The sequence below is a fragment of the Erpetoichthys calabaricus genome, chromosome 3, assembly GCF_900747795.2.
Source record: "Erpetoichthys calabaricus chromosome 3, fErpCal1.3, whole genome shotgun sequence".
Taxonomy (NCBI): Eukaryota; Metazoa; Chordata; class Cladistia; order Polypteriformes; family Polypteridae; genus Erpetoichthys; species Erpetoichthys calabaricus.
Window position 1 is genome coordinate 31,188,989 of NC_041396.2, and position 19,397 is coordinate 31,208,385.

Genomic DNA, 19,397 nt, shown 5'->3' on the forward strand with positions numbered 1-19,397 from the left:
TTGTCTACTTGCCGACAGCTACCGAATTTTCTTACAGAGCCGCAAATAGCAAAGGCGCAATTCAATGCCTTCAAATAAACTGCGCGTTCACTGACATACTTAAAGTACTATGCACTGTACCCCATGACACACACAGTTCGATCATCATACAAAAAGTAACATAGGCCTACTGTAACCACCCGGGGGTGCAATAGACGGAGGTACGGAATTAGCCTCTTTACGCCGATCGTTGGATAGCAGCCTTGGAAGGGGTTTTTGTTTTTGTTATTTTTAGCGCTGCATAATTTGTCCACAGCTTTGATGTTCAAGCTAAGACACGTGCTCCCAGCTGCGTTGCCCCTTTGTCCAATCAAGCAAGCTGCGTCGGTTGTGCCTGACCCCCGCCCACTCGGGGTCAGAGATAACCCGTATGCCGCACTATTTCCCGGCTCGGTGCGGTCCGGTGGTGGCTTTGCATGTCAGCCCAATGGATCTTAGCAGCCAGAAAAGGTGCTTTTTGAGTGCTGTATCTGTACCAGCTGTTCAGGGGTCCGATTTATAGCTGGCTGATGAACGCAGACGCGACACCTCAGAGAGACCGCCGCCACCAGGGGAGCGTGTCCATCTGAGGTCCGGACTCAGAGGTCGCAATAATTAATAATTGAATAATAAAGATGGATCCCCGCGATCCTGATTAGGATAAAAACAAGTTTGGAAAAGGAGTGAATGAATGGAAAAAAAAACATTATGAATTTAATGGGCGTTACTGATGCCCATCCTAGCAGCAGGGGCCATTTTAGGAACTCTAGGGTAAAAAAAAAAAATCAATTCCAGGCGCCTCATTTATAAAGTTTGGGTAAGCACGAAAAGAGTCTCAAAATGTGCGTACAAAACGTCCTACGTAAATGTCAGGATTATCAACGAAATTTTGACGACCCATAAGTACGCAACATTTTGGAGAAACTGGTAAGTAACTACAAGTATGGGGAAATGAAGCCAGACAAGCTAAATGACGACTAGTACGCATAATAATTTGTCACCAAGACTTTGCTATCGTAACATAGTACACCTCGAAAGTGATGAACATGACGTACAGACTGTATTTTAGTTCCCGTTTTCAACGGAGGCAATGCTGTTTGTTTGCACTTTTTTTTTTTTTAGTTTTTTTGCCAGCTTATATTGTTGTCAGTTCACATTGAACCGGTCAGGAATATCTCAGCCAAGCTTCACTCCGTTCACTCCGCTGTGCTGGAAGCCATTAACCGACCGCTGGGGCGCTACATCCAGTTTTCTTATGGTATGGGTGTACATACTTAGAACAACAGGATTTTGCCAACATAACGAGGCAATTTTCAGCAATGTGCGGTTCTCCTAAAGTTAATCAGAGCAATTTGTAGCACTCGCACTGCAATAAGAGAACCTAGCGAGAATGCCGCTGCTTTTGCTGACCGTAAATAGTTTACATTTCACAATACACAAGTTATTTGTGATGCCAAGATGTGGCTGAGAAACGTTGTGTCTCCGAGGTCTGGGTCAGTCCGTGATTCGTTTATTTCGAGGCAGAGGAGCTTTTACAGACAAGGTGGTGCTGTACATGGTGGCTGCCTTGTTCTCAGGTAACTGGCTGAACCCACAGATTTTGGTAAGGCTAGTCATTGTAACGGCAATCATGTCATTACACGTGCCCGGTAATAGCGGTTACCCGCTCAGACAGTGGCGCGGTTATTCTTGAATGCAAGTGCCGGATTCTCGGTGAGTCAGGAGAAAGGCTGCCCTACCAGCCAAAGAAGTGCTGCAGCATCTCGATTGCATATGTATGAGGGTGATTAGCATGTGTTGTGTTTTTACACTTAAACCAACAGTATACTAGTATATTAATAAAGACAAACACAAATGCAGCAATTATCAAACTTCCAACATTTTATGTGTGTAACAAGTTCCAGCAGTGACATGCGTCTTAATACCAAGGTGCAGGCACATCACACATTCAATGCAATTATTTGTAACATTAAATAGACCTTATTTTTAGTCTTACATATACTGTACATAACAGCATACACCATATATGGATCTTTTAGGGCGGTTTTCGACGCGAGATTCCGTACGCATATTTACAAGGTGATTGTGATTTATAAACGTAACTTGTATAGAAATTTGCGTCCGCCAGGTCTTAAACACCTGTTTTTCTTTTCTTTTCTTTCTTTTTTTTATTTTATAAATGAGCCCCCAGTTCACTTTCCCCCGTCCCAGTATGGTAAAATGTATTACCATTATGATAGCGCAGTTTAAATTAATAAGATTAAACAAAGAATTTAATAAACACAAATCTTTTATTTGAATGTAGTGAAAAATAGATGGAATATAGAAAATGCCACAATAAATACATCCATCCATCCATCCATCCATTTTCCAACCCGCTGAATCCAAACAGGGTCACGGGGGTCTGCTGGAGCCAATCCCAGCTAACACAGGGCACAAGGCAGGAAACAATCCTGGGCAGGGTGCCAACCCACCACAGGACACACACAAACACACCCACACACCAAGCACACACTAGGGCCAATTTAGAATCGCCAATCCACCTAACCTGCATGTCTTTGGACTGTGGGAGGAAACCGGAGCGCCCAGAGGAAACCCACGCAGACACGGGGAGAACATGCAAACTCCACGCAGGGAGGACCCGGGAATCGAACCCAGGTCCCCAGATCACCCAACTGCAAGGCAGCAGTGCTACCCACTGCGCCACCGTGCCGCCCACAATAAATACATTTGTACAGAAAATAGAAAAACAATAATAGAAAAGTAAATTTTAAAAATCTAAATAAGTGAAAAAGTAGTTAAAATGCAAATAAGATCCACACTAAAAAAATAAATAAAAATGACATATAATATTTAAAAAATAAAAAAGTGCATATAAAATTAAACAACAATAAAAAGTCTGGTAAAGAAATTACTGTAACTTTTGAAATCGCTGTTTGAGGGCTTTGGCTACAACAAATGCAACCGCTGTGTCTTCCAGATCCAAAGACCTTTGAACATTGCATTCTGTTAAATTTATTTATGGTATTCTATGAATTAATATTTGTAATTTAGCAGTGAAAGTGGCGCTGATTACGTTTAAAATTCATAGTTCGTCACAAACACATTAACAACGGATGTTGGGGCCCTGCTTTAGGGGGTCTCCAAGGGTGTCTTGTTGGGTTTCGATGCTGGGCCTCAAGGAGTTTCCTGCAGATTTGACATTGTAATGAGTGCCTTTGTAAACTGAAGCCTTCAGGGGGCCTCTCACAGTTGGGGGCCTCAGTCAGTTCTCTGCCTTGCCAGTCCTCTGCCTGGCAGCACTGGAAACAACACATGCGAAGGAGCAGGGGCATCCCCAGCTTCAGAACTTATTAGGAACAAATGCTGCATTTCATTTGAAGTAGGAAGTCAGAATCTCCAAGTTCCTAGTCAGAATGCGCCCTTAAGTCAGATTTCCAACTTAAACCTTGGTGCAGGTCTGTCAAGTCCGAGTTTGTCCAACTTCAGATTATGACATCTATCCAAAATGGCGATGTACACTGCAAACTGTAGCATTGGAGTGTTTATTAGCATTAAATCAGTCATACACACAGTATTGCCAACATCCATCTGTGAACAGATTGCTACAGTGTTTGGATACGCAAAACACAGCATAATGCATTGTTATCAACTTCTATTTATTCTGATTGGGCAAGCACAACAAAGGTTTTCCTGGACATGACCATATTGGTCTTCTGAATGTTTTACTGGAATGTGGTCAACTTGGGTGTGACGTCATTCCCACCTCCAACATCCGAATTTGAAGTAAATGACTGCAGTATTAACCACAGCTCCCTGATGTCAGTTGGAGTTGTGAGGGTTTGTCCTCCTTTAAGGTTTTCCAATGACGACACCATTAAGAAATCACTAAACAGGACAAACCAAAGGTGGTGTCTATAAGATCAGGGGCTACTGGCATATGTGCATTGAACAGTTGGGCGGGGGGGTCTCACAAAAATTAGGGGCTACACACCTGAGATTAGGGACTAAACCTGCAGGAGCCTCTCCTAATGATGCCACTGGGATGGACTCCGGTGTATCGAAGGGCCTACTTGCACACACAAATATGCACACACACCCATACTGACACTCACGCACAGCCAATTAGACCAAACCTCACTTATTTTGAGATATGAGAGGAATACCAAAGTAAGGAGTCATTGGGAAAACAGGCAGACTGCTCTCGGGTAAAGACCGGCTATGACATTCAAGTCTGGCACACTGAATCACTAACCGTTGCACAATCAGCATAAGGGCCTTAAGCATGGAAAAGGTGCTATATAAATAATTATTATTAAGCATAAGTTTAATGCTAAACATAAAACACATTATCCAGTATAGCCACAGCTGTATTCTTATGCGTGTGCTGTATGTGTCAACATGTTTTACTCCAGCGATTTCTTAAAGAAACAGAAACTCCAGTCATAGGTCCCAAGCCTCTAAGATCAACAGACCTCCCAACTCCAAGCAGTTTGTAAAAAGACAAAAGGCACAAGATAAAGGGGTCTGGGGCACCATATGATAGTCTAAGTTGATCCCAATTGTTTTCTGCAATAATGCTTGAATTTCTCAAAATACCTACAAATTGTAATACAGAGTTATAATAATAATAATACATTTTATTTATATAGCGCCTTTCCCATGCTCAAGGCATTTACAGAATATAATAAAGAACGGCAGTGTATACAGTATATAGCATTGTACAAACCAGATAAATAAATAAAGAAGACTAAGACTGAATTCTGGAAAAAAAAAACAGACAATGACCATGATTTATATCTAAATTGGATAAACAGCTGCCCAATAAAGTCATAAACAATGAAAATAGCCCTTGAGGTCTGTAGACTAGTACTACATTTGTGGTGGATTCTGTTTTAATATCTAATATTAGTGCCTCAAAGATTATAAAATCACCTACATTTTTCAAGGTGGCTTGCAATTCATCATACAGAATTATCCCCAGGCCACCTTCTCATCCAGTATCTCTTGATTTATGAAGGAACATATAACCATTTGGTGATGCTTCAACTAAGGGAATAATGTCAGATTTAATAAGCAAGGTTTTGGGGAGAAGACACAAATCAGATTTTGTACATAATATAATATAGTTTACCAAAACAGCCTTATTTCTAAGAGACTAAATGTTTGGTAAGGAGTATTTTAAACTGCAAGGATGTTTCCGTTCTGGTGGTACACTTTTTATTTCATTTTTAATTAAATTACTAATACAGTACCCCATTGGAGTATCTGATTTGAACTCTTGGTCAAATAATGCTCTTTATTTTTTGGTTATCAAGTGATTTAGAGTTTGCTTCAAGACTAATTTATAAGATGCGCCACAACAGGAATTTTGGGTAGCAGCTACAAGATGGTAACAGGTGGGATAAACAACAGTCTGCGATTTAAGATCACAAGGCTGCAGCCTGGATGGTGCTCTTATAAGTCAGCTAGGCAGTTTTGCAGCCACATATTGGGATACAATAAAGTAAAGCTAAAACTAAACTAAAGTAGATTGCCCATTTAATATTGTTTCACCAAGTCAAAGTATAAAAATCAATGTAATGTACCACTGTATACAATTTAGGCAAAAATGCTAAGTAAAATGTACCCAGATTGGCTATATAAAAGCAGAATTCTTTGCCGCTGATGCAGTTCTGGGTAGTGCACTTTATAAAAATAAAACACTACACTCTGACGCCCAGTTTGGTCCGTCCAACCTGAATTGGATGAGTGGGTTAAGAAAACAATTTAAAGATTGAATTTGCTGATTTACTTTAGTCAAGATCAATATGTAAAACAAAACAAACTTAGCCACTTAAAAAAATTCAGTGACAACGTCAATTGATCAAGAAGACCAGGGTTCACATGCCAGGTGCTACCTGTGTGGAGTTTGCATGTTCTCCCTGTGTCCGAGTGGGTTTTCTCCAGGCCCTTCCGGTTTCTAACTAAAGTGCAAATACATGCAGGTTAGGTGGAATGGCATTATTAAGTTGGCCCGTTTGTGTGTGTGTGTGTGTGTGTGTCCACCCTGGGATGGACTGGCACCCTGTCCAAGGATTGTTCCTCCCTTGCACTGATTCTCACTTCTATTGGCGCCAGCCAAGCGGATTTGGAAATGGAGGAATGGAGAGATGGATAAATGAATTATACACTTATAAATTCACTGACATTTAATATCAAATCAACAGAACCAGCCACATAGTCCAGTTCAATTAACGGCACTATAAATAAAAACTGAATCAGGAGTGTTCTGTAACTGTGAACCTAATAACACTTAATCTAGTTCATTTAAGTTCTCTGAGAATGTGAAATGAATCAGTCACGTGGTGAACTTCTGTATTTAAAAGTAAATCGCATTAACGGTTTGACCCTGTTTCCGAAGCCACACGACCCTGGGAGAATATTGTAGAGTAATATTAACATATCCTATCTAGTCTAACAGCGTGTATTTTTGTTTTATTTTAAATGTCTTAGCTCACTCCTGTTAGAGGCGACTTCACAGCTTATTAACGTTACTGTCAGTGGCAGCATTTAATACCAAAGGCGACATCCAAAAATACAAAGCAAAGACAGATAGCATCCATTTACTAATTTAGTTATGGTGACTGACAGCATAACCGGGGGGAGCCGCTCAGATTGCTGGTCATGTGTACCCACAACCCAGGCCACACTTCCTCAGACTTGAGACCCCCCATTGTTTAATCTCAAAACAGAGACAAAAACAGAAAGTAGCTCATCAAAGGACAAACAGGCCCAACAGATGCTTTCATGGAAGACATCGATGAATTTATAATTTTAGAGGAACACAGAGCGTTGGACTTGGCTACAAAAAAAGAACGGAAGAAGAAGAATGAATTGGTGCACTCATGCCATCCAAACTATGCATAAATTCATACATACATACGTTCTCAAGCTCAAAGAATGCAGCTTGGCGCAATTCAGTTAGATGATACAGAAATCAGAGAACTGCTATGTGGCGCTTAACTCAGGACACCAAGCACAAATCAGCTTGTCAATGCATAGAGGAGCGCACTCATGTACACCGCTGTGCTATCACGATCTTCAGTTAACCTTTGAAGAAGTACGTCTTTGGAATGTAAGAAGAAATTCAAAGCACCCCTCCATTAAGATATACTTATATACAGCCATTTTGGACCACTAGGGGAACTTTACTAAGGAGTCCTTTGTTGTAGTCCCCACATTGAGCCAGTCTGGTAATTAATTGGGTTTTCTCAAGCCCACACTGCCCATGGTCTGCCCACTGGGGACCACATTGTGTGTGTTTACTGGATGGACACAGACAGTGACGCATAGTACATCAGATCAATAGAACAACATCACAGACATACCGTCTTTAATGACTTTCACAATCAGTCAGGGCCGTCTTAACATATGGGCACAATGGGCACTTGCTGGGGGCTCCAGTACACTACTTTGCCCAGGGGACTATGATGCTGGTAAGACAGCCATGCAATCAGTGACTGTAAAACTAAATGTTGTCTGAAGACAACCTGAATATATGAGAAAAAAAGGTGTTATTGTTGTTATTAATATTGTTTAGTGGTTGTAGATACATGCAGTTATTTCAATAAGTCACCATAACCTTGAGTCCTTTACCAGCACAACTTATCTTATTCGCATCGCTGTGGATTATTTGATTGCCACAGGGAAAATATAAGAATGTTTCGAGAACAAATGTAAGAACAAATCGAGGACTTTGGAAGAACGGTTATTTTTGCTTCAGTGTCACTGGTTAACAGCTCTGGCAGGTAAGGAAGATATCCACTATGACACAGTGGCAGCACTGTGCAGTGGGTCATTGGCACTGGACAAAGCATCCTGATGCAGAAAACTCATTCCATCCATCTTCTAAATCCAAACCCAATTACTCAATATTGGACACCAGCTGGGCAGTATCAAAAGTCAGTCCTGAAAATGGCATCATGGGAAAATAAAGCTGCCAAAGCGGCTCTTCACAGTGATGCCATAGGAGAACCATTTTTAGATCCAAAGAGAACCATGCCCATGGAGGTTCCGGAAGGGTTCTTTTATTTAGATGTGTAACAGGTTCCATAAGTAACCATGAACAGATGGTAACAGACTTGTAAAATATAAATAGGTTTGTGATTGTAAAAGGACTCTTGCTGCACTTGCTAAATTTAGGTTTTCTTGGTCTGTTGGTGTCCTAGTAAGTCCGCTTACTTTATTGTCCACATATTAAGAACCTTTTCAAAGAACCCCCCCCCCCCCGAAAAAAAGTGACCCCTTCACAGAATGAAACTGGTCCTAGTCAACCTATGAGAAACCACACAATGCACTAAAGTGCCATTAGAAAAAATGTTTAAGAGTGTAGTGTACAAGAAGAAAGAGGACATTAGACAGCAGTTAACCTGCACTGACTCCTTTATTTTTCTGCCTTCTTCTTCTTCTTCTTCCCAAGCATCACTTCATCATCCCTCGCCTCCACTGCCACCTACTGGCATGTTATCACAATATACCACACCCCACAGGGACATGTATGCAGTTATACGAGGGGACTCATTTCTAAAACATTGTGTGGATTCGGGTATGAAGATATGTGCACGCCACTCCACTGCATTCTGGAGGTCAGGGAAAGCGTAAGGCGCCAGCGTCTGAGCGGGTTGACACTATCACCTGGCATGTGTAATGATGTGATTGCTGTTACAATAAACAGTACAGGCCATAAGAAACATTGAGGGTTCAGATAGTTACCTCACCAACAAGTCGGCCATGACATACAGCACCATATCACATCTGTCAAAACTACTTTGCTACAAAATAAATGAGTCACTGGTTGACCCAGACCTTTAAGACGTGCTGTTTGCCATTCACTTGGATGAGTTGTGCATTAATGGAGTGTCACTGGCTCACAGTTAATAAAAGTAGTTTCATTCTCGCTAGATGTCCTTATCACAATATGAGTGCAGTTAGGAGAACAGGACATTACAGGAAATTACCTTTTTATGTTGGCAAAAACATGTCATGTTTTACGTATGTGCACCAGACGAAAACTGGATGTAGCAGCTTGCTGGTCAGTTAATGGCTTCCAGCATGGCAGGCATGGCAGAGTGAAGCTTGGTTGAAATATCCCTGATCTGTCGGACAGTTCACTGAGAAGTGAAAACAGGTAGGTGATATAAACTAATGAAAAATCAAAAATGTTCTTCAGTTTAAATACGCAGCATACACAACTAAAATACAGTCTGAACATCATATTTAGCCTTTGTGTGGTGTAATGTGTTTGCCATAACAGCTCAGTGATATGAATTATCATACACGTGACTTGTCATTTAGTTGCATTTCCCTACTTGATCGAGGGTGTTGCCATTTCCCAGTTACTTCGGAAATGTTGCATGCACATGTGTCAGATTTTCCATAAACATACTTAGGTTCCCCCATCAACTTTTCTTTTAGAAATCCTGACATTTGCATTGGAAGTTGCATATGCACATTTCAAGACTCTTTTTGTGCCTACATAAGCTAATTCTGAATGAGGCCTCTGGTCATATTCTCATATTTCTGGAATGCTGGAAGAAAACCTGAGTACCCACAGAACAACCGACACAGACGTTGTTAGATCAATGAAAAGTTGTTTTCACTTTGTGGTTGTGAGTTATTGAGTGAAGCTCAATGGAAAAAATGGCAAATCAATTCATTTCAATTCAAATCTATGACACAATAAAGTGTGCAAAGATTGAAGGGGTTTGAATACTTTCTGAATCCTCCGTAAGACATAGGACACTGTGATCTGTAGGTTATCAATACAATTATACGTTTTTCCATTGCATACTCTGTCTCTCTGTATATCTTTCATAATCTCAGATGCTGGTTCTCCGGTTTGTCTCTCCTCTCCATACACTTACTGCCTACTCTTGCATTACGTGTTGTTCTTGTGTAGAGCCTATCCGAGCTTACTGTAGGTGCTTGGTACCGTAGTAGCAGTGACATGTCTTGTTCTGAGCAAGTGCCCTAGCTAATCTCTTGTTTCCTTCCACATCTCAAAGACATACACATCAGCCATTCTGGGTGCTCTAACCTGGCATTGTGGGAGTAGAAGTGGATGTGTAAGTGAATGTGACCTGCAGTATACTGACATCTCTTCAGCTTCATCTGTGATCCACTTTTGTCATTTTCAGTTTTGTTTGCATATAAAGTGGAAAGCACCTGCTACAATAGCCATGTCTGTCTGTCTGTCAGCATAAAAAAATTGAAATCCCAGTGGACTACTAGTTATTCTGTGGTTCCTTCAGAACCTTACGAGGGGCCCAAACAATGGTTCAAGCCTGGGTTCCCTCCTTCATAAATCCACCCCAGGTGGCAAGAGCCACGCACCCCCTCTCTACAAGCATCTTTCTCTTAAGGCGCTTTATGATGTAAAGGCTAAATAATAACAGTATTACAAAACATGCCGACTTAAGGTAAATTTATTTTATCAAAGACATAGACGATAGTCACAGTCAACATGCAAATGATTTGTAAGAGATCTCAAAGGAAAACTAAAATCGAAACAAAGAAATAAGTAACCAGTGGTGGCACAATGGTACAGTTTTTACAGACCTGCTGCCTTACAGGTCTGTGGTTTTGGATTCCAATCCTGTCACTGTTAATGTGAAGTTATATGTTCTGATTACCAGGCAGTGTAGTAGAAGTTAATTTAAGTTGTTTGTGTGAGTGGACGCGTATGCCTTATGATTATACTGATAGCCCGTTCACTAATGGTTCCTGCCTTGCGCCCAGTAATGCCAGACAGACATGGGTAGTTTGAACTGAATGAACAGCTTGGAAAGTAAAAAAAAAAAAGTAAATAAACAAAGCCCAAGAAAATGGCAATTTGAGGAAACAAACAAAAAAAAAATTAAAAAAGAACATAGAAAGGGAATTTAGTGTGTAGTACAGAAACAAGACATTCAGAATGTAAATGTAAAGCATCATTTTCTCATAACTCAATAGGCTAAAGAACCTTAAATCAAAGATAGATGGCAGAAGAAAAAAAGTAATTGCAAAACAACTGTTTCCCTTTACAGAACGTGGGCCTCACATTAGGATCATTTGTAGGATTTATGGTTGGTTAGTCTCATTATCGTTCCTTGGTTAGGCTCATTATCATTTTTACCTTTCACACAAGCTGTAATTAGCTACTACTGACTTCCTAGGCATGAGAGGTACGAAGGTTAGTTTTGGGACTCCTGTTTTTAGCAACATGTTTTGTTCAGAGCCCGTGCCCTAGCCAATCTCTTGTTTCCTTCCACATCTCAAACACATACATGTCAGCCTTTCTGAGTGGTCTCACCTTGCTTTGTGGAAGTGAAAGTAGATGCATGAGTGAGTGTGACCTGCAGCATGCTGACATCTCTTCAGCTTCATCTGTGATCCATTTTTGTCCTTTTCAAGTTTTGTTTCCATATAAAGTGAAAAGCACCTACTGCAATAACCATGTCTGTCTGTCAGCATAAAAAACTTGAATCCCAGTGGACCAATTTTGTTGAAATTAGATACGCTTATTCTTCAAGGAAATTTGAGATAACTGTTGAATTTTTTCCAAGATATCTTGAATACAGTGCACTGTACACATGTTTGAAATGTCAAAATCACCTACTTAAAAGCATTGGCAAATCTCAGACTCATCTGTCTCAAAACAGAAACATTCAGTGTGACATCAACTACAAATTTATTTTCCATTTCAATTTTAACCTGAGAGCAGTTCCTTCAACTTACATATTTTTTATATTATTTTCTTTTATTTGTGTGAACACTCAAACTCTGGCAGTCATGGGTGCTGAAGCAAATACACCTTGAGCAGGACACAGAAAGGGACGAGGCCAGAAGTAGGCAGGGCTGGATGACCATATTACCATATAAAGAAGATATGACGTTAGATGTGTATTTATTTGTTCAATTTGCTAGAATGCTATTGTCTTTTTTATTCATCACTATCACTTACTGTACCTGAATGCAGGAGAAGGTCTCGTTATTCACTAACAGTCTGCTTCTGCCTTTGCCCAATCCTGCGTCGTCCCCGTGGCTATCTGGCATCTTGTATGAAGCTCAGTTCTCCTGGTCATAAATATTGAAGCAGCAGATAAGTGATTAGATGTTCATGTATGTAAAAAAAAAAAAACATATGTAGAAATATATGAAATATGACTCAGTGATTCTTGATACCACAATGACTAAACGTGTACTCAGTATTTCTATTAGACTAAAAACAAACCACGGCTGTGTTATCTGAAGATTACAATGATTCAATATTTCTCTGACACGGTGTAATTTATCTTCACAGTGCCACAATGATCCACTATCTATCACATTTGGATGCAGCCAACAATTTTAGCTTGAGACTTCAGCACAGATTTAAATCTCACATCGGGTTCTTCTTTGAAAATTTTTCTATTTAGGATATTTTAGATCCAATTTGCCACAGGGCCTCCACATTCAACAACTAACAACAGAGTCTTTACATCACTTGGGCTGGAATCTGCTGACTGCTGAAAGCAAGTTCAGCTCCATAATATTGTAAAATGGTATGAAAAACATATTTTATATACTTCTAATTGCACCTTACTGTTCACTGTTATTTTTGAAATGAATATGCTGTTACAAAAATACAGTATGTTATAAACAAAACTGTGATAAACTCTTTGATAAAGCGACTAGAAAATGTAAAATGCTCCAAATATATATATCCATCCATCCATCCATTTTCCAAACCCGTTGAATCCGAACACAGGGTCACAGGGGTATGCTGGAGCCAATCCCAGCCAACACAGGGTGCAAGGCAGGAAACAAACCCTGGGCAGGGCACCAACCCACCGCAGAACACACACACACACACACACCCACCCACCCACACACACACACACGGGACAATTTAGAATTGCCAATCCACCTAACCTGCATGTCTTTGGACTGTGGGAGGAAACCGGAGCGCCCGGAGGAAACCAACTCAGACACAGGGAGAACATGCAAACTCCACACAGGGAGGACTCGGGAAGCATATATATATATATATATATATATATATATATATATATATATATATTATAAAAAAATCTTTGGGAGGGAGACTAGGGAGACGAGACGTGATCTTCTCGGAAGACAATTTGAAGTGCTGCGAGAGACACTTTAACTTGCTCCCAGCTCTTAAAACAATGACAAGTGACAAGCAAAACACGCAGCTAACCAGCAGCAGAAACACAGCAGATGATCCGACCGCTTCTCCTTGCGTGCGTTCAGCCACCCTAACCCCCCTCCCCCCCTTCACAACTCGAGAGGCAGAGACACAAAGTGACAAAAGGACAGCTGCTGTACAGGCTTTAAAATGATCGATGGGCAGCGCGACAGCAGCAACAGCAGCAGAAAGACAGCAGATGATCTGATGGCAACTTCTTAGCATGTATTCCCCCCTTGATAACGTAAGCAGCATTATACGTCCTGTGAGAAAGAGATTTAACCATGCCCTGGGCCGGAAAGAAAGGACAAGTATTGTTTTTACAATGTGACGCGAGACAAGGCAGTGAGACATTATTTAAAACAAGTCCACAGACATCTAACCTAGCAGTTGTTGGATTGCTGTTGGCAGACACGCTTCATGCGCTCCCAGCTCTTAAAACAATGACAAGCAACAAGCAAAACACGTAGCTCACCAGCAGCAGAAAGCCAGCAGATGATCCGACGACATCTCCTTAGCGTGCGTTCAGCTGCACCCCTTTCACAACACGAGCAACGTTATACATCCTGCAAGAAAGAGATGTAACCATGCCCGGGGCCGGAAATAAAGGACAAGTATTGTTTTTACAAAAGTTTTAAAGTAAAAGTGAAAATAATGCATATGTAACAATCCCCATGAAAATAACAACCTCTTTAAATTGTACATCCGGTAAACCAAATCCGGGGGTGGGCGAGCGAAGTGAGCAGGGGGCGGAGCCCCTAGTGTGTATATATATATATATATATATATATATATATATATATGTAACACACATACATATAAAATGAAACAACAGGAAGTGATATAACAAGAAAGTGGCCTTCTGGGATCGGAGTGACATCATCTGGAGGTGACCTTGAGGGGTGGAATTGAAAGTGACATCATAAAGTGTTCTTTAGCCGGAAGTGATTATTGGACTGGTTCTTCAGTTGTTCTGTAGGTAAAACAAGAGGAGAATTAGAGTACAGCGCTAACCCCTGGTTATTTAAGCCTATAAACTGTCTCCCAATATATATATACAGTGGCTAAGTCCGTATGGTCAGGTCGGGGGGTGGGTATTGCGTGTAAAGTCTTGTTTAATATGAATATGTTCTTCTTAAGTTTGCATATGCTGGATTTATGTCCAAGTGTCTGTTGATGGCGTTCTCATTTGATAGCCAAGATTCGGCCAGCTCTCTGGCACTTTTAGTACTGGTCTTGAATTTTACTTGTACATTGTCCCAGTTAAATGTATGTCCTGTTGATTTAGTATGCGTATAGATCAATCGTCTTCTGACGGTGTTGCGATGTTCCTGTATACATGTTGCGATTCTTTTTGAAGTTTGTCTTATGTATACCGCTGAGCAAGAACTGCATGGAATGCTATAAACTGCGTTTCGTGTTTCTGCTGTCGATTTCTTGTTTGTAGCATTAAAGAGGACCGTGCGCAAATTGTTTGTGGGTTTGTGTGCTATTCTGACGCATCCTGGCCAAGTCAATCGCAACACGTATACAGGAACATAGAGAGAAAGAAATGAAATTCAATCATGGGCAGTTATACGCTGCGTTGATGTATATGTAACAATTCCTATGAAAATAAAAATTTGTTTAAATTGTACATCCGCATCCCCATACGCGAGCGGCAGAACCACAAAGAAGCTAGGATTTTTATATATATATACACACACACACACCTGGTCAAAACGCTTAGAACACCCACATTTTTTCTAAATTTTATTGAAATTTAATTAGTTCAGTTCTATCAAATAACCTCAAATGGTACAAAGGTAAGCAGAAACATCCTAGCAGTAAAAAAAAAAAAAAACTTTGGCTACCAAAAACTGAAATATATTGTCATTTCCAGGGTTATACAAAAAGGTCTTTTTCGAACAAAATATTGGGTTGATAACATTTTTTCGGCAGCAATGGAAGTAGACTAAACGTTCAAAGTTAATACAAAGAGTTCCTGCAGGTGTCCTGACTTTTCCTGATTACTTACGAATCCTCTGTCTGTATAAATGCAAAGCATAATTTGGATAATATTGTGCTCTATATTGCTATCATAAAGGTGAGGAAAAAAGCAACTAACAAAAGAAGACAGATAGCCCTCTGCTTATAAGTGTAGGTCTTTCATTTAGAGAAGTCAAAATGAACTTGGAAACTGGCGAAAACTCTGACAGGACAGGTCACCGAAATCAGAAGGCAGGTTTCTGAGAATGAACAGGTTGAGTGAATGGCACCTCACCAAGCAACAGCTTCAAACGCAGCGTAACAGTGGTGCATTTAATATATGAGCAATGTGTCAATTACTTACCAAAATGCAAGCCTTGTCCCCTGCAAAGTTTCTGTTAAAAGGGGCAGCTGACACCAAATGTGTCCATCCAACTCTAGACTCTGATTTTGAAAGCTTAGACCAGTTGAAAAAGGTGTGCCAACATTGTCAAGTCAGAAAAGGGGCCAGACTGATTAAAATCCTCTTGTTTCTCTTCACCTTTTGCAGGACAGTGCCACCATGCAGTTCTGTGCCAACAAGTTGGACAAGAAGGACTTTTTTGGAAAATCCGACCCCTTTATGGTCTTTTACAGGAGCAACGAAGATGGGACGTAAGTCTGGTGGGGGGCAGGGGGGATCCTAATGCCAACTCTAGGCTTGTTAACGAAGGCAAAGCAAAGCAGGTGGAAAGTCCTCTGCAAAGTGGTCAAAAATTTGTATTAAGATGCATCCATGCCAAAAAAACTTTATCATAAGGCAAGGGCAAGAGCTGTAAGAGGAACCATTCTGAAGGTGACTTGTGTGTCCTATGTTCTCCAGAGAAGTGTTGGCCAACCTGTCCATTTGTCTTATAAATTATACTGAAGTAAAAGCCTCCTGTTCTAAAGCTGCAACTAGTCATGGTTTACATTTTTGTTGAATTGGCTGACAGCCGTCTAACTGTCATAGATACTTTTATAGATGGTTGTATAATAATAAATATGAAAACTTCCATGGGAGTGAATACTTTTTATAAGCTATTGATTTCTTGAGCATATCTTATTTTGAATAATGCCTATCTACAATTTATGCAAAGCCAGCAAATATAAAATGCCTATTTAAAATTAATACTTAATTTATATTCTTTAAAGCAAATGTGTATTCAGTCAGCACCAATTATTTTTCCATGAGTGCCAGATGTTCTTTGGAGTTTTAACCAATTCAACAAGGATTGGCAGAAAATGTGCAATGGACTGTCTCTGAAGGTGCTACAGACCAGAGGAGACACAAGACATTCCTATTTGTAGTATAAACAGTCAAGTGAAATGCCGCTCACTGCTTGCTAAGTGATTTTTTTTTTGGTTTTGCTTATATCACTCATAAAATGTCATTGGTTGAGAGTCAGTCACGGTGAACAACGTAAGCTGATAGTGCCTTAGTGTTATATGACAGAAGACGTAGTGTTATATCTGTCATAGCAGGTCAACAAATCCCACAATTCAGGACAAGGTGTAGGACAGGCAGAAGTGGGTGCACAGATAGCACAATCTTGTTTATAAGACAAACCCAAATCATTATATTGGTAAAAGGGTCAGTGGCACAGGGAGCACAAGATATTGGGAGTTTCAGACAAAAGGAGCATCAAGTCCTAGCTTGGGTGAGTAGAAACAGCTGAGTGCTATTGTGTTTTTAATACTTAAATACTGACAATGTGTGCATGTGCACTGGAAGAACCACAGCCAAGCATATAAAGACACCAAATGAAGACAAAGGGCACAAGGGTTTGATTTAGTGCGCTATCGATCTGTGGCAGGTGTGCTACAGTCAGGTATTCTACGTGTTATGAGTATTGGCACATAATTTGTAGATTATTGTAGAATTTCCCATTGAGATTAATAAAGTATCTATCTATCTATCTATCTATCTATCTATCTATCTATCTATCTATCTATCTATCTATCTATCTATCTATCTATCTATCTATCTATCTATCTATCTATCTATCTATTAGTCCAGAATGATCTTTCCATGAGCATGAAATGTGTGAAAAATTGAAAATGATTATGTACAGGCTAACCGGTGAAGTGCACACTGTATATTGGCGATGGGTCTGCTTACGCCTTGCAAATGTCACATACACTGGCACTGAATGTGCTACAGACCAGTGTGAGAAACTGAAGACTGCAATAGACACTGATAAAGAATATGCCACAAACCATTGATTAATATGTTATTCTATTGCCCAGTTCCAAATGTGCTATGGAATGGAACTAAATATAAAGGCGGACCCAAAAATTTTCAGAACTGTTAAAAAAAAATGTTTCTATACAGCTTGTACCAATTCCATTTTAGTCACCATCAAAATACTCTCCTTGAGATCCAATACACTTATCCCAGTGCTTCTTCCATTCCTGTAGCGTTTCCTGTACTCATCTTTTGTTCCTGCGTTTAGAGCTTCCCGTGATAATTTTCCTGGATTTCCACCACAATAGAAAATCTTCTTCCCTTTAGTCTCCTTTTTAATTTTGGGAACAAAAAAATGTCACACAGAGTGAGATCTAGTGCAGGTGCCTTCCTGTTGTGCAAAATGCAGTTTTGCATGTACTGTACCACTGCTCCAGACATTTTCTTCCAGATGCTGTCCCATGGACACCTCAACGGTTTAGGGTGTAATGGTGGCTGGGAAAGCACACATATTGAAATACCAAGGAGAGGCTGGGGTCTATCCTGGTAACCCCTTTAAATAGGGACAATAAGCCGACAAATGGCTCAAACTAAACAAAGTGTGAGTCTGTCACACGAGCATGAGTTTGGTCTCTGACTCCACTTTCTGGGAACAGGCCAGCTTTATAAAGGCTGGAACCAGAAGGGGCGGAGACTTTTCTGGTTGGCTGGGCAGGGTCAGGTGTCCTCCTTGGGCATCTTTTCTTGGCTGCAGAGGGGAAAGGAGAAGATAATGTTAGCACTAGTGCCCCCTCCCATCCCAGGGTGGAACTGCTTGCCTTATCAGAGCCAGGAAAATGGTCCCCGGACCCGCATGCGTGACAAGTGTAATATTGCTCATCAACAGCCTGTTCACAGGGAAACTTTTTATTAATAAGTCAGTTAATGATGAAAAACATTGTGAAAAACAAGTGATCATCATTGTCTTGAAGATCAGTATGACTTGACATGTTTTATTTGGCTTTTAGAAAATAAATTGCTACAGTCACCATTGCCGTTGTCAAATAAATGTCAGAAATACACATCTCAATCATCTAAGCACAATGCCACTTGGCAAACAGATTAACAAGACTGTAGGCGTGTAATACATAGCAGCATAGTTAATAACTACATCCTACTTCCATGCTATTGTTCAATTTTTGTTTCCTTCCCTCGTATGTTATGAGTTACCAGTAAAGCCCCGATTCTCTACAGAATCGCAAATCCAAGAATGGCAATTACGTTCTGTTCCCTCCAATCTTTTTAGGGATGTAGGATCATGGAGGTTGGGAGTGTCCTGGGAAAGTTTTCATTTAATGAAAGAAATACATTTGTAGTAAAGCTGTTTCTTTTTGGAGCCATGACTCGTTTGATTCTAGTGTTTCAGAAGAGTGTTGTAGGTGCCTTCGTTCATTGTTTTTATCCATGCAGTCTCGTTTTTGTTCTTCTATGGGTGTATTGTTAGCTAGACGTCGTTTGCTGTTAGGAATCATAATTGAATCCCTGACCGCAGGCACTGTGGAGTAGCTGACTGCTGGCACTGTCAGTAGTCACCACTACCTCAAGTTTAAATACATACACATATATAGATAGACGCCGCATTCATTGTGTTTCCCAGTAGACACGATATGTGAGCCTTATTGCGCGAGTGGCAAAAGTACCATTTAAACTAATACAGTTAGACGTGGAAACCGGGTTTTCTGATGAAAAAACAGTAACGTTTAAAACAGTATCGTTTACATACAATCGTTTAAATGCAATTATTAATATCCATTTATACACTAATAATGGCAATTATTAAATAATAATAATTATAATAATTATTATTATTAACCATTCCTCCCATATAAGTAACATTTCGGGGACTGCCTTCACACTCCTCTCGTTCACTCAGATCTTGTAATTTGAGAGTATTCAGTCTGGCAATATGGTGCAGCCTTAGTTTGTGGAAGACAGACACAACTAAAGACATGAGCA

General features: G+C 40.3%; 1 protein-coding gene across 2 annotated transcripts in view; it reads left to right on the top strand.

Annotated features, from left to right (window-relative positions):
* LOC114647875 (copine-5) overlaps positions 1-19,397 on the top strand; it is a 318,809-nt gene that overhangs the window by 153,758 nt on the left and 145,654 nt on the right. For both annotated transcript variants that reach the window (XM_028796547.2, XM_028796548.2), the window contains one exon: positions 15,747-15,850. In XM_028796547.2, the coding sequence (XP_028652380.1) occupies positions 15,747-15,850 (104 nt within the window). The remainder of the gene's footprint in view (positions 1-15,746; positions 15,851-19,397) is intronic.